Here is a 16,573-nt window from a genome sequence, read left to right on the forward strand (position 1 = left end):
GGGCAGCTAGGTGGCACAGTGGAGAATATGTTGGGCTTGGAGTCAGAAAGGCTTGAGTTCAAATCCAGCCTCCCACATTGACTAGCTGTGTGACCCTGAATAAATCACTTGGCCTCTGCCTCAGTTTCCTCAACTGTAAAACAAGGATCTAATAGCACCTACCTTGCAAAGTTGGTGTGAGAATCAAATGTGATAAAGATTTGTAACACACTTAGCACAACTGCCTGGCACATAGTTGGTACCATATAAATGCTTATTATTCTTTTCCCCCTCTTCCTTTGATTCCCCTGCTTTCAGTTCCTTCCCTCCCTAAACTGTCTTCTATTTTGCATATATTGTGAATATATTTACATACATTTATATACATACATAAATACTACATTTAAACATATTATCTCCTCTGATAGATTGTAAGCCCCTTGAGGGGAAGGATGGTATCATCTGTGTCACTGTATTCCCAATGCCCAGCACAGTTTCTGGTCCTTAATATATATTGTTGGCTGATCGATTCATATATACTACACATCCACCCAAATAACATGAACTTTAATATTGCCCCGGAGCCGATGCCTCCATTCGTATTTGTCTCACAGCAGTGACTTTAAATATAGGAGTTTGTCCTCTTGGCAGGACAGATCCCATTACAACTCACCCCCAGGGCCCACTTCTTGGGGGACATTCATTTACCTGTATCTCACAAGCTGCCTGGAGGTGGAAGATCTTATAAAATGCTTCCTCAACGGTGTCCCCCAGAGCAACCATGCCGTGATTTCTTAGCACCAGGATCTGCAGAAGATTATAAACACAGTTAAAACTACAAACTCTTCAAAAGTCATTGTAAGAAAAAAAACACAATCTTTTTTTAAATTTTTTTAAAAAATTTTTTAGTGAGGCAATTGGGGTTAAGTGACTTGCCCAGGGTCACACAGCTAGTAAGTGTTAAGTGTCTGAGGTCGGATTTGAACTCAGGTACTCCTGACTCCAGGGCTGGTGCTCTATCCACTGCGCCACCTAGCTGCCCCAAACCACAATCTTTTTAAAAAAAATTTTGATCACGAGACAATCCCAAAGGCCTGATGATGAAGCATACTATCCACCTCCAAAGAAAGAACTGATATTGATTGAACACAGACTGAAACATGCTATTTTTCACTTTCTTTCATTTTTTTCTTTTATTCAAAGTTTTCTTGTAAAAAATTACTAATAGGGTAATGTTTTACATAATTACACATGTATAGCCCATATCTGATTGCTTACCACCTCAGGGAGGGAAGAGAGGAGGGAGGGAAGGAGTGATAACATTTGGAACTCAAAACTATAAATAAAAATATTATTTTAAAAAATAAATTTAAATTAAAATTAAAAAACAAACGAAAGGGAAAAATGTTTTGGGGATCAGCTTCTCTCCTTTCCCACTCCTAAGCTTCAAATAACCCTTGTTCATTTGCTTCCACCCTATCTTGGCCCACAGCCCTCTATCCACAATAAGCTTTCCTAAAAAAAAACCCTAAAATTGAACAAGAAACCAAAATATATCTCTGTAAACTGAGGGTTAATATTTTAGATTTCTCTGGGCAGTGCCTGAGGTTTTGGATTTTGTGAGTCTGCTAGGTTTTACAAAGCTAATTTGGAGGGGGGTGGAGACCACATGTTTTATAATAGAAAGAATACTAAATTATAAGTGAGAGGACTTGTGTTCCAGTCCTTGGTCTGGCATTAACTAGCTATGTAACCAGAGTCAGCTCCCTCAAGCACTTTGGGACTCAGTTTTTTCATTTGTAAAATGGGGGTGGGGAAGAGTGATGCAATAGATGATTGTTAAGCAGTATGAAATGATGATATACATTGTTATTGTTGATGCCAACATCATGAAACTCTGTTTGCTCAACACGGATTAATATGGGTTGTACACTGGGGCAGCAAAAGATCAAGGTTCCAGGAAGAATGTCTAGGACAGACAGGAGTGAAAAAAAGAAAACCAGAGATTAACTTGTTTCAAGAACATGACTCTCCTAGGACCAATGTTCCTTTCCCTTCCCGGCTGCCAAGTTTCTCTTGCATGGTTTTCTTGATGTGGTTAGTAAAAAGTGCACTGGGGGCAGGGGGGGGGGGGGGATGGCTAGGTGGTGCAGTGGATAAAGCACCAGCCCAGGATTCTGGAGTACCTGAGTTTAAATCAGGCCTCAGACACTTGACACTTACTAGCTGTGTGATCCTGGGCAAGTCACTTAACCCCACATTGCCCTGCAAAAAAAAAAAAAAAGTGCACCGAATTTGGAATCTGAGGATCTGTATTTGAATCTCAGATCTCCTACTTAGCACTTGTATGATCTTGGCAAAGTTTCCTTAGTCTCTTTGTCTGCAAAATGAAGGGTTCGTATAGCTGATCTCTGAGGTCCTTTCTGGTTTTAAGTCATAGGATGTCTAAGGGACCTTCCAACTCTAGATCTTGACCCTAATTTCGTAAATCCATGTAAGCATTAACATCAGCCAAAACCTCCGCCAGTTCTAATGGTCTGACTATGCAGGAATTCATTCCTGGGCTGAAGCAAAAGCCTTCTTTTCTCCTGTCTGTCTTTCCCCTCTCTGATGTCAAGGAGTTGGTGCCTTCTGACCTTCAAAGGCTGTTGTATATAATTATGAATGCTCCTTTCTTTCAAATTCTCAGAGCACTTCCCTGATGTTAGAGGCTGATCCCACTGAATAATATTCACATTTACATTCAAATATACTGCTGCTCAGCGGGTACAGATTCACCAGATATAAAAATTAATTATGAGGGGCAGCTAGATGGCACAGTGGTTAAAGCACCGACCCTGAATTCAGGAGTACCTGAATTCAAATGCAGCCTCAGACACTTGACACTTCCTAGCTGTGTGACCCTGGGCAAGTCACTTAACCCCCATTGCCTGCAAAAAAATAACAACAACAAAAAAACCAAAAAAACCAAACCAAAACAAAAAAATTTAATTATGAGATGGAAATCATATTAATGATAATGGGTTGACATTTGTAAAGTTTGTAAAGCTTGCTCTTTTCATAATTGCCCAAACAACCATCGTACTGAGTTTTCAGCTTCTTCTCTGGTGGTTTGTTGGACCTGTGGGAATTAGCATATCAATCCTCCGGTCCATCTGAAGTCTGTCATCCTCGATACATAACCTGCTTAGCATCTCTTTCCATGATCTGCTTCCTTCAATATGCCTATGACCCACATGACCTCCTGAGAGCTCTTCATTTGTCATGACATGAGGCGGAGAGTTTTTGCACATCACTCTTTCCATCCTATAATCTCCTCTTCTCCACTGTCATCAACATTCCAACGTATTGATCACTGAGGGCAGCACCAAGGGAATGAATATTTCTGCTCAGATGTTCCCAGAAATCTTTATATATCACTAAAATCGAGCCAAATTGCTTTTTATCTTCTGGTCTATTCTCCATATGAGCTGCTGCCCAGATAAACTTGGTGCCCATTAGGAACATATTCTAATACCCCACCACCTATAAAATCATTTGGGTGTGTCATACCTTGTATGCAATGCTCATCGATGTTTAATTTGTCTTATCAAATTTTATTACAAAACAGAAACAGCTAAATTAATATCAATAATAGCTAATATCTGAGGTTTCCAAAGCTCCTTATAGTGCATCATCTCATTTAATCCTTACAACAGCCCTGAGATATAGGTGCTATTATATCCTTTTTACAGATGAGGAAAACTGAAGCAGACAGAGAAGGGGAAAATATTTGCCCAGGGTCACTCTGCTAGTTAGTATCTGAGGCAGGATTTGAATTCAGGCCTGCCTAACTAGTCAGACAGCTGCAGCAGCTTTGTTTAGAACTTCCTGACATATCTGCAAACAAAGCATACTCATTTGAGAAAGGTAAAGGAGGAAAGGAAACAAATGTCTGAGGGAGCAGGATCCTAGGGCTCAAACTTCAAAAGACACTGGAGGGCATTTAATCTTATCTCTTTATTTTATAAATGAGAAAACTGAGGCCTAGGGAGTTAAAGTGACTTGTTCAAGGTAACAGAGGAAGTAAACACCAGAGACAGGATTCGAATTCAGATCCTGTTACTCCAGAGAAAGTGTTCTAGCTATTGTACTGTTAACTCTGTTCTCCTACTTCTTCTCAACTCCATAATTTGTAAAGAACACGAAAAGCTTATAGATTTGTGAAAATAAAGTGATGTGGGTGATAATTGCTCTTATTTTCTGTTTCATTTTCCCCCTCCGCCTGCCTATGACCCCCCAAAAAACAAGGCATACCTCTCTCAGATTGCCCATTTTATTGCCCATTTTACCTAGCTTCTGACTCAAAGAGCCTGGACTCTGAGCTATAGGTTTCATTAAGTGTAAATAAATACACAGAAACCTCTCTTATGGAGCCGTCATCTTTAGAATATTCTTCAAGTATTTGAAGAGCTTTCATGTGCAAGAGAGAGATTTTTTTCTATTTGACACAGAAAGGCAAAACTAGGAGCAATGAATAAAAGGCACAGAGAGGAAGATATTGGCTCAATATCTTGAGTCAATCATTTGAAGTCAATTAGTCTTAGAGCACTTACTCTGGATTTAGGAGGACTTGAGTTCAAATTTGGCTTCAGACATTTACTAACTTTGTGATCTTGGATAAATCACTTAATTTCTGTTTGCTTCAGTTTCCCTATCTGTAAATTGAGGAAAGGGGACAAGAAGGTGGTGCAGTTCATAGAGCACTGGGCTTGGAATCAGGAAAACTCATCTTCATGAGTTCAAATCTAGCCTCAAATACTTGCTAGCTGTGTAACTCTGGGTAAATCACTTAATAATCCTGTTTGCCTCCATTTCCTTATCTGTAAAATGAGCTGGAGAAGGAAATGGTAAACCACTTCACTATCTTTGTCAAGAAAACCCCAAAATGAGGTCATGAAGAGTCAAACACAGCTAAAAAAACAACAACAAAATGAGGATATTAATAGCATAACAACAACTAACTCAAGGTTGTTGTGGGGATAAAATGAGATAAAAGTTTGTAAAACATTTTTCAAACCTTAAAGTACTATAAAATGCTAGTTATCATCATCATCATTGATTATAACCATAATATACAGAATTTCCTAACTTCCAAGGGTGATCTAGAAATGAAACTGTCTGCCATGGGCAATCAGATTTAGAGTTGGAAGGGATCTTAGGCCAAAGAAGAGACTTGAACAAGATCACAAAAATAGTAAGTAGAGTCACATTGGTGAGGTAATGAGTTTCTTATCACTGGATATGTTCATGTAGAGATTGTATAGCCACTTGTCAAAGATTTTGTAGAGAGGGGTATTCATCCATCTGGCATGGAATTGCACCGCTAATGCTCTGAATGCTGAGATTCCATGACTCCACAATCCCTCAGGCTGTTCAAAGAGTGTGTAATATTTATCACCAGTTCACATATAGGCAAGCCACAGGAAAGCAAATTGTTCAAGGTCACATTGTGAGGCATTTGGTAGATCTGGAATTAAGAGCTACTCATCTTGATTTCCAATGTAGGACTCTCTCCCCACTAGGCTCACCATCTCCCCACTGAATACCACTGTTAAAGTGCAATTGCAGGGGCAGCTAGGTGGCACAGTGGATAGAGCACCGGCCCTGGAGTCAGGAGGACCTGAGTTCAAATCCAGCCTCAGACACTTAACACTTACCAGCTGTGTGACCCTGGGTAAGTCACTTAACCCCAATTGCCTCACCAAAAAAAAAAAAAGTGCAATTGCAACTACCACACTAGTCTGTGACAAGGCCCACCCCAGAGCCTTCTGCCAGTAGCCCCCAGCCAAACCTTGCAGGTGGGTCCAAGGCACTTCTGCAGATTGATTCGATCAGCTTCCTCCTCCATTTCTCCATTGAAGTCATAGTATACCATGTCCCCCACCAGCAGTGCATCATGAGAGATGGGTAGGAGGCCCCACTTCATGGCTGACACCTTTAGTGAGACAATAAGAAATGGTCACTATCCTGTGCACTGTCATTTTGCCATTTCCCCTTGCTTCTGAGTTAGAATTAGAGTGACTAAGCAGGGCCTGGTGAATATCAAGGTTGTCTCAAGGTATGTAAATAACAGTGGATGGAGCTATTGAATCCTATAGTGTTGGGCCTGGTTTACAGAACGTCATGGTGAAGCCAAGATGTCTAAGAACTCTCATTATTAGTGGAATAGCATTTATGTGTATGTGAATAACATGCATATTATAAATGCATCAAGACATAAGAATAATACCCCCATTATAACCTCCTTATGTTACCTATACATTATAAGAAACGTGAAAATAAGTTATAATAGCATCCCTCCTTTTTGCTCTCTCTTATCTTTCCCTGCTTTTCTTTCTTTCTTCCTTCCTTCCTTCCTTTCTTCCTTTCTTTGTTTTCCTCCCTCTTTTCTCTTCCCTTCCTCCCTTCCCTCCTTCCTTCCATTCCCTTCTCTCTATCCTCTCTCCCTCCTTCCTTCCTTCCCTCCAATTTTCCTATGTTCTGTGCATGTATATACACAACAAAAATCCATTTGTTTTCAGTATCAAATCCAAAGGTCTAAATTTTCTTACTATAAGCTTTGTCGAGGGAGCATCAAACCAAAAAGAGCCAACTCTGATAAGCACAGATACCATATCTTTATTGGATGGGATAAAAGCACGCTGCTTGAGGAGGAGAAGCTTCTGTCCTTTTGGTGGCTTTAATTTCACTTCCTTGCTCCAGAGAAGGTGCTAACTCCTCCAGACTATACCTCTTCCCATCCCTTCTTTTCTTCTCTCCCATCTTTTTCATTCTAATCCCAAAACAGTGCATGAGAAGGTAGGCATAGTCAGGGTTTCACTATCTTTTATTGAAAACTAGATTTTTCTCCCTTACTAGGTAGTAATCCAATCCAATCCAATCCAATGAATTTATGAAAATTAGTAAACATCTCCTCTCTTCAAGCTTTCTGTTCTGCCTATCACACATTCTGGTTATGGGAGCCTAAAGAATTCACTGACCCTCTTAGTGCTCTAGGTCATTCTCTGAGACTATAAATAAATTGTAGAGAAGGTGATGACCTTCACTGGTAGAGAAAATTCTCCACTAGGTGCTCCCTGTACCAATGAAATAACAAGTGCAATGCTTATCCTTATCCCATATAGAAGGGACTATGCTAGGTGCTGGGATATGAAGAAAACCAGAATAAAGCAACCCCTCCCCTCAAGCAGCTTATACTCTACTGGAAGGATGGACAAGATAATGCCAGTTTGTCAGGTTTGTATGACTGGAGCAAGGGTGCTGCTTACATATAAATGGAAGTTTAGGGTACTAGGGCACAGGCAAGATGATTATAAACTCCTTAAGGGCAGTAATTTTGTCACATAATTCAAAGAAGCATACTGTTGGCATTAGACAGATATTTATTGATTCATTGATGGATCTGATTATGGTTGAAGAGAGAACAAGAAACTGTAGCCATCCCTTGTTTTCTCTGCACCCTGGAGATCAGTTTAGAGAATGGGGATCCGTATTAGACTATGAGTTCCTTGAGAGCAAACATTGTTTTTTAGTCTTTCCTTATATCCCCAATGACTGGCATAGAGCAGGGCCTTAATAAATGTTTGTTGACTGACTGACATACTTTGGGAATTCTGTTTGTTCCTGAACTGATAGACCTTAGCCTGGGCAGTGAAATTAAGGCTAGCGGCCAAGGATCATGAATGATCTCAGCTCATGCTAAGTGAATGGACTACAGTCTGGCTGGCTTGGATTCTCTGACAAACCAAGTATCAAGAAATCTCTCTGGGGTCTCCAGTCCAGATGGCAATGGTTAGTATTATTTTAAAGGATGAACTTGTGACTTTATGAAACAAATGAGACTACTGGCCTCAGAGCCAGAATTGTTGAGCAAGAATGTGGTGATTGGTGGATAGGCTATCTTGGGGCTAGAGGCAGACTGGTGAACCACTTACCGCTGCTGTGGCTGGGGTATGCAGATGGATGATGCACCTCACATCAGGCCTGGCTGCGTAAATCGCTGAATGCAGACTGAAGCCTGTGGCATCCACTGGGAAGCTGCTGCTGCCCTTCTCTACCACTTCACCAAGGATATTCACTTTGATCTGAGGAAAAGGGCAAAGTAGAAAAGGAATATTTACAGCAAGGAAGATGCATATACACACACACTGCCTCCAACCACACGTATATAAACAAAAATGTATGCACACACACCACTTTACCTCTACTCTTAATTAGGCACTTCTTGGCAATTCTTTATCTTTGCTCATCAGTACTGTTAGTTTCAGGTTTGCCAACATTTGCCAACTCTATGAGTTCTTGTGCTATTTCAATGTCTCGTCATTGTGTGGAGATGATCCTGATTTCTTAAAAATTCTTCTTGGAGAGGAAGACTTTGGCAGGTCTTACTAATGTAAGGGGCTAAAATTCTAGCTAAACTGTCTAAAATATCTAATGAGTGGTCACCAATAAATTATAAGCTTTAGCAAGAGTTAGACTTTTAAGCATTTATTAAGGAGAATAAGAATTTGGTGAAGAGAGAGAGAAAGGCCTAGATTCAGCTGTCTATCTCAGGGAGCCAATGTCTCCTGCTCCTCTCTCCCCTGAGGTCCTCCAGAAAGAGAGTGAGAGAGAGTAAACCTCGCCTCTTTTATAGACAGTACCCACGAGCAAACGTCACTTCTTGACACCAAGGAAAACCACATGGCTTGCCCTCAGACACCTTCTCCTCATGGCAGAGCTTTCCTACAGTAACTCCCCAGCAGGTGGGGTCATTCTAATTGTTGCACTAACACGGAAAGGGTTCTAATAGGGGCCTAGTAAGAGAGCAGGTTTTTGTCACTGGGGTGCAATGACCCACCATCTCCCATTTCCATGCCTTTGTATTGGTTGTCCTCTATGTAAGTAATATGATTCCTCATCATCTCCTCACAGAATCTCTCATTTTCTTTAAAACTCAGAGCAAGCAACCACCTTCTACATGAAACTTTTTCTGATCCCCTCCAACTATAGTGCCCTTCTTCCCTATCTTTTACCTACTTTTTATTTCTTCTGTACATATTTCTTTTCTTTTCTTTTCTTTTCTTTTCTTTTTTGGTGAGGCAATTGGGGTTAAGTGACTTGCCCAGGGTCACACAGCTAGTAAATGTCAAGTGTCTGAGGTCAGATTTGAACTCAGGTCCTCCTGAATCCAGGGCCAGTGCTCTATCCACTGCGCCACCAAGCTGCCCCTCTTCTGTACATATTTCTATAGGTATATAGTATCTCTCTGAATGTCAACAGAGCCTGATTAATTTCTTTTGTCTTTGTGACTCCAGTTCATGGCACAGTTCCTGATATATAGTAGATGCTTAAGATGCTCATTAATTGATTACCATCTGAGGAAGAGTCTTTCTAAGTATGGAAATGTGCATTATCCAAAGGTTGGATATCAGGTGATAAATTATGTTGGCTCCAGAACTAAGATAAAGACCAGTTCTACTAAGGTGTGGAGGGGCTGAAATCTACATTGGTGGAAGGATATGTATCCAAGAGAAATCAAGAGATCCTAAAAATGTAAGGATCAGTGATGTGAGTGCCCTCTTGTGTTGCTATGTTATAATATCACTTTAAGTTCTTTTCATTCTATGACTCCAAAGAGTTGTGAGGAAAATACTTTGTAGACCTTAAAATATTAAGGATGGAAGGTGGTACCAGTCTCCATAGTATACCAAACATTTTCTTTGGTATTATTAGGTCATGTTCATTTGGAAACATTTCCCATAATTCTACATGAGTATGCCTAAAGGGATGATACCACCTCAGAAGTCACCTGAGAGTTAGTGGTCTATGGTGAAAAAAGAGTAGATTTGGGATTAGAGAGAGAACCTAAGTTCAAATCCTGCCTCTGTCACCAATTTCCTGAGTGGCTTTGGGAAAATCATTAAATTCTCTAGACTTCAGTTTTCACATTTGTAAAATAAGAGAACTAGATGGCCTCTAACATCTCTTCTGCTTCTAAATTGATGATCTTATGGTCTTAAATTGTCCAAGAAATTGGAAGTGAGAAGCACAAAGGTTGAAATGGGAGGAGGAATGGAAGAAAATGTCCATAAAGGTAAGGTGCTGTTCCTGGGCTACACCTGGTTCCCTATTTCATGCCATGACTGAAATTCTGAGCATGGATGCCCCAGCACTGTAGCAGCCCAAAGAGACATCTCTGTTCCTATTACATGGAAATTTAGACTTAACAGAGACCAGTATTCCTCTGGCAACCCTTAGAGACTTTGTTCAATTTAGACAGAGAAGCAGCATTGCCGAATCTTGATTAATCTACTGTTCAGTGACAAGAAGTGCCTAGATTTAGACAGTTAACACAGTGCCCTTTGTGTTCACTTGATAGGCAACTTTGTTAACTTATAGTTTCTGCTTTCCTAAAGTGGGCACAAGACTGATAACTATGGTATTAGACCAAGACTAGGCTGTAGTCAAAGGTTTTTGTTTCTGGGTGTTGGAAGGTAGTTTAGTTTGGACTACAGGTGTTGAGAATATATTTTCTATTTTGTACTGGAGTGGGTAGAAACTGCGATCAGGGAGACCAACCATGAATTAAGTTATCATGTATAGGCAGATAATTCTCAGATGTATTTTTCCAGTCCTAAACTTTTTTTTTCCTGAGCTCTAGTCTTGTATCTGTAACTGCCTATTGGACCTCTCAACTTGGATGTCCTGTAGATATCTTAAACTCAGTATCTCCAAAGTTGAACCCATCATCTTTCTCACCAAACCTTCCCTTCTTACTAATTTTGCTATTATTATTAAGGGTACCACCAAACTCCCAGTCACCCAGGCTCACAACTTAGGAATCATCCTGGGCTCCTTACTCTCTCTCCCTCCCCATATGAAATCAGCTGTCAAATTCTGTCATTTCGACCTTTGTGACATCTCTTGTGTAGATTTGTCCCCTTCTCTTCTCTGACACTGCTACCACCCTCATTGGCTCACCTCTACATTTTTGCATTAGGCTGATGGTTGGTTTTCCCTGACTCAAAAATAACTTAAATAACTGACTCAAATCTCTCCCTACTCCAGTCCATCTTCCATTCAACTGTCAAATTGATCTCTCTAAAAACACAGGTCTTACCATGTTATTCTTCTATTAAATAAATTCCAATGTCTCCCTATTATCTCCAGGATCAAATATAAAATTCTCTGTTTGGCTTTTAAAGTCTTTCATAATCTGGCCCCTTCTCATATTTTCAGTCTTCTTACACCTTACTCCCCTCTACATCTTCTGTGACTGAGTGACACAGACCTCCTTGTAGTTCACAACACTCTCCATCTCTTAACACAGCTGTTTTCACTCTGTTCCCTCTGCCTGGAATACTCGCCCTCTTTATTTCTACCTACTGACTTCCATGGCTTCCTTCGAGTCTCAGCTAAAATCCCACCTTCTGTAAATTTTACCCAGTGCTCCTTAATCTTCGTGCCTTCCCAGTGTGAGTATCCCCAATTTATCCTGTATGTATCTTCTTTGTATAGAGTTTTTGCATGTTGTTTCCACTTTTAGACTGTTAGCTCTTTGAGATTTGGGACTGGGTTTGGGTTTTGGGTTTTTTTTTTTTTTTTGCCTTTTTTCATCTCTATCTCCAGTGTTTAGAACAATGCAAGAGCACATAGTAAGTGCTTAATAAATGTTTCTTTTTTTTGTTGGGTAGAAGCTAATGACTAAAAATGATGTTTGGAGGAATCAGATTAAATTGTTTCTTTAAAGATATACATAGATCTTTTGCTTTTAAAAACAACATACTTGCCAAATAGTGCCTACTGTTTCCAATGGGCAGACAAATGAGCTTTGTATTTGTTGTTAGAAGGCCTGGGTTTGAATCCTGGATCTGCCATTTTATAGCTATGTGGCCTTGGGCAAGTCTCCTAGCCTTTCTCAACTTCATTTTCCTCAACTGCAAAATGAGGGGCTGGACTAGATGACCTTGACAAACTCATAAATAGAGCAAATGACCATTTTTACAAAATTCCATTTACAAAGAACTTTACAGGAAACTTGGAAGTTTAAAAGTCAACATAGCAGGAGGTTAAATGAAAGGATAATTGCAAAATACTCAGTATCTCTCTGAAGAAGCCAAGGTAAAGTTATTAGAAAAAAATACAATGGTAAGTCAATTACCTAATCCTCTAGGAACAAAGCTCTTTTATAATAAAGTCGGCCGTGTTAAATTGATTTAACCTGATTAGCTTCAGTAATCAAGTGTAGCTTGCCAACTCTATGTTGGATAACAACAATGTTCTTGTTAGGGTGTCCATGAATGAAAGCAAGAACAACAAAAATGCCTCTCTGAGCCTCAGTTTCCTCATCAGTAAAATAAGGTTAGATTAGGTGATGCCTAAGGGTTCTTTCAGCTCTAAAAGTCTAATTTGATGATTTTTTTTTTTTTTGCTGTTGTTTGGTTATTTCAGTTGTGTCCAACTCTTTGTGACCACATTTGGGATTTTTTCTTTTGGCTTGGCAATGAGAGTTAAGTGACTTGCCCAGGGTCACACAGCTAGTAAGTGTCAAGTGTCTGAGACCGGATTTGAACTCAGGTCCTCCTGAATCCAGGGCTGGTGCTTTATCCACTGCGCCACCTAGCTGCCCCCTGAGATTTTCTTGGCAAAGATACTGGAGTGGTTTGCCATTTCCTTCTCTAGTTCATTTTATAGATGTGAAAACTGAGGCAAACAGGGTTAAGTGACTTGCCCAGAGCCCCACAGCTACTAAGTTTATGAGGCTGAATTTGAACTCAGGAAGATGAGTCTTTCTGATCCCAAGCCCAATGCTATATCTTTTGCACCATCTATCTGCCCTGATGAATATAGGTTATCTAGTTCAATCTGATTCATCATCCTCTATACATCTCTACTGTGATGTTTAAATAAATAAATCCCATTATTTCATGACACTACCAAATGGTCATTCAGTCTCTTCTTGGATACTTTGAGTGATGGGGAACTCACTACCTTAGAAGTCAGCTCATTTCAATGTAGGACAGCTTTAAGTATCAGAAAGGTCTTTCTTATATTGAGTCACAATTGGCTTTTCTTTTATCATCACCCACTAACCATGGTTCTGCCTTCTTATAGAATCTAATTCCTCTTCCTGAAGGCAAACTTTAGCAATTTGAGGACAACAAGCCTAATTTCCTTAAATCCCCCCTTTTCTAGGCTGAATGAATATACTATGTCCTTTAAAGGTTTCTTATAATTTCCAGACCATTCAGCATCCTGGTTTCCCTCGATTAAATGGGCAGTTGATCCTCGTTGATTCTCCAGCTTGTTAAGGTCCCTCCTTAAACTTGACTGTTAAGAAGGGAACACAATACTAGAAAAGCGGTCTGCTCAGGTCAGAAGGCAGGGCTATCACTGTTCTCATTTCTATCAGGACAACTTAAGATATATTACCGTTGGGAGCTTACACATGATGCTCATGTTAATTCTGCAGTCCATTGAGACCCTTTTCATAGGCACCTTACCTAACCTGCACTTGTGAACTTAACTGTTTCAATTTGGATGGAGGATTTTTACATTTACCCTTAATTAAGTTTTGTCTAGCTAGACTTGGCTCATCATTCTAGCCATCTGAGATAGTGCTACATCCTAATTCTGTCATCTCACATCTATTCCTGCCAATGTCTTGTCATCTGCAGCTTTGATAAGCGTTTGATCTCTGCCTTGATCCATGCCACTCATAAAAGTGGAGAACAGGAGAAGACCCTATAGCTTTCACTCTAGGCCTTCCTCCAAGCTGATGTTACTGAAATGCTGGTCTTATGGAATAGTCTTATGGCAGACTATTGCTTTAAGCCTCTCTGAGCCCTCACTAATGATCCCAGTCTCAGAAATTATCTTCCCATACTTTAAACACATTAAATTTCGTGGAATCTGAGAATTTCTCTGTTTGATCACTTCATCACTTTATGTAGCTCTCCCCTGATACTTCAAAGAAATTTTCTCAGAATTCTCTCTTGCAGTAATGGTTTTTTCTTTGGTTAGCCTTCTTCCCTCATTTCACGGTCAAACTAGGAATCTGTTCTCCCCCAAAGAGCTTGGACACTAGAAGGACTTTTGTGGCTTCTAAGAGGTAAATCTCAAGCTGGAAAGACTTTAAGTAAGGCATGTATCTACTGTCTGAGGCCTTGCCTCCCAAAGTGTGAAGGGGCCTATGTGTTGAGTTCCTCGGAAATAGAAATCTATGGGATGGGGAAATTTTAAATGGCCTTCAATTGTGGGGAAAGGTGGAGTAGTGAAAAAAAGGACAAAAGGTACTGAGTTAACTACCATTCACAAAAATTGGGTACGTTGTCAGAATTTATAAAAAACAGTAATGGTGCCTGAGGCTGACATGGTGACTTTTTCCATAATGTGTCAACAACTTTTAAATTATTGCTTCGAAAGCTGAGAAAGTAGTGTGATATAGTTGGATAAGGATAAGTTCATTAAGTATGGCCCCTGACAGCAAAGGAAATCTTCTAGCTACTGTGTTTATAAGCTCCTGCATTTCCATTATTGTGCTCAACATCTAATTTCCTTTTCCTTTTTTTAAAAAAATAATTGGCTGTCACATCATGATGCTAGTTTATATTGGGCTTGCAGTCCACTAAGATCCTCAGATCTTTTCCATTGTATAGTATTGTCTAGCCTTGTTTCACTCATTCTTATCTTACCTGTTTAATGATTAGTGTATTCAAAGGTGTCCGTGATCTGTTTAGGCTATGTAAAATATGTATATGTAAAAAGTTCCAGTTCCTTTAATCTACTTTAAAAATCTACTCAAACTACTTTTTAAAAAATCCACAGACCTTGCTGCCCCATTCCCACTTAGATCTAACCTAAAAGTTCTGGGCAGGGTTGGTTCCCTGGGACTCTCGCATGAATTGCTTTATGTGTAAGAATCCCAATCAACATTGAGATCCAGGAGAAGCAGTAAGGGTACATCAGTGGATTAGTTTGGGTGGTAACAATACAGTAACTAGATCAACTGAGTCTATTGCTTTGAAATCCCAGATTAGAGAGAGGAAAGAGGCAAGAGGAGTATAATTCCAATACATCCCCTCACCTGAATATCATTCCCCATCCTTTACATCTAATCCCTATTCACCTTCAAAGTCTAGCTGGACTTCCTCCATGAAGTTCAATTAAATTCAACATTTATTAAGCACTCACTATGTGCCAGGCATGGGAAATAAAGTTTTTAAATCTAACAATTCTTATGCTAGATGATCTTAAATTATACTGTACTCTATAGATATAACATGTATATAGATAAGTAGATACAAGATACATACAAAATAGGTCATAAACATCTTCCAACTCTAGAACCAGTGCTCTTTCCACTGGACCACACTACCTTGCTCAGTCAGGGTCACATTTTAGTTCTCCTAATTGCTACCTTTATAGCCTTGGGGAAGTCACTTGCCCTCTTAGGTACTCAATTTTTTATCTATAAAGGGATTGAACCACCCAACGGGCTATAGAACTATGCATACTCTTTGATCCAGCAATACCACTGCTAGGTTTATATCCCAAAGACATCCCCCAAAAGAGAAAAAGACCTATTTGTACAAAAATATTTATAGCAGCTCTTTTTGTGGTGGCTAAGAATTGGAAATCAAAGGAATGCCCATCAATTGGGGAATGGCTAAACAAGCTGTGGTATATGATGGTGATGGAATATTATTGTCCTATAAGAAATGACAAGCAAGATGATTTCAGAAAGGCCTGGGAAGACTTGTATGAATTGATGTATAGTGAAGTGAGCAGAACCAAGAGAACTTTGTGCACAGAGACAGCACTATTGTTTGACAAAGAACTGTGAATAACTTAACTATTCTCAACAATACAATGATCCAAGACAATCCCAAAGGACTATTGATGAAATGTACTATCTACCTCCAAAGAAAGAACTGATTTTAATGGAACACAGACTGAAGCATGCAGTTTTTACTTTCTTTCATTTTTTTCTTATACAAGTTTTCTTGTACAAAATGACTAATATGGTAATATTTTACATAATTGCACTTGTATAACCCATATCTGACTACTTTCTGCCTCAGAGAGGAGGTAGGGAAGGGAAGGAATAAGGGATAAAAATTGGAACTCAAAACTATAAATAAAAATGTTTATTACTCTAAAAAAAAAAGGGTTGAACCAATGTCTTCTATGGTCTTTTTAGCTCTTAATCTATACTCCTGTGGTTTTACAATCCTAAAAGCAGGCAGTGATATTAGAAAGGCAAGGTGGTATAGTAGAATCGATTATATATCCAAGCATTTATTCAGTTCCTACTATGTGCCAAATATAGTACTAGGCAGTGGAGATATAAAGATAAAAAGAAAGCACCCCCTTCCCTTAAAGAGTTTGCATTCCCTCATGAGAGACATTATTTGTGTCTCTATGTGTGTACATACATGTGTGTGTTTATACATGCATACATATACATACAAATATATTATATATAACATGTATATTTATAAAATAGACAGTAGGTGATGGGGGAAAGGGGATGGCACCACCAGGTGGGAGAATAAGGAAATGTTATATA

General features: G+C 39.5%; 1 protein-coding gene across 2 annotated transcripts in view; it reads right to left on the reverse strand.

Moving 5' to 3' along the window:
• The window catches only part of ADD2 (adducin 2), a 186,570-nt gene that overhangs the window by 51,115 nt on the left and 118,882 nt on the right, over positions 1-16,573 (reverse strand). For both annotated transcript variants that reach the window (XM_043981669.1, XM_043981670.1), the window contains exons 6-8: positions 7,956-8,105; positions 5,813-5,956; positions 688-786 (exon numbers count right to left, since the gene is read on the reverse strand). In XM_043981669.1, coding sequence (XP_043837604.1) covers positions 688-786; positions 5,813-5,956; positions 7,956-8,105 — 393 coding nt within the window. The remainder of the gene's footprint in view (positions 1-687; positions 787-5,812; positions 5,957-7,955; positions 8,106-16,573) is intronic.

The sequence above is a fragment of the Dromiciops gliroides genome, chromosome 2, assembly GCF_019393635.1.
Source record: "Dromiciops gliroides isolate mDroGli1 chromosome 2, mDroGli1.pri, whole genome shotgun sequence".
NCBI lineage: Eukaryota > Metazoa > Chordata > Mammalia > Microbiotheria > Microbiotheriidae > Dromiciops > Dromiciops gliroides.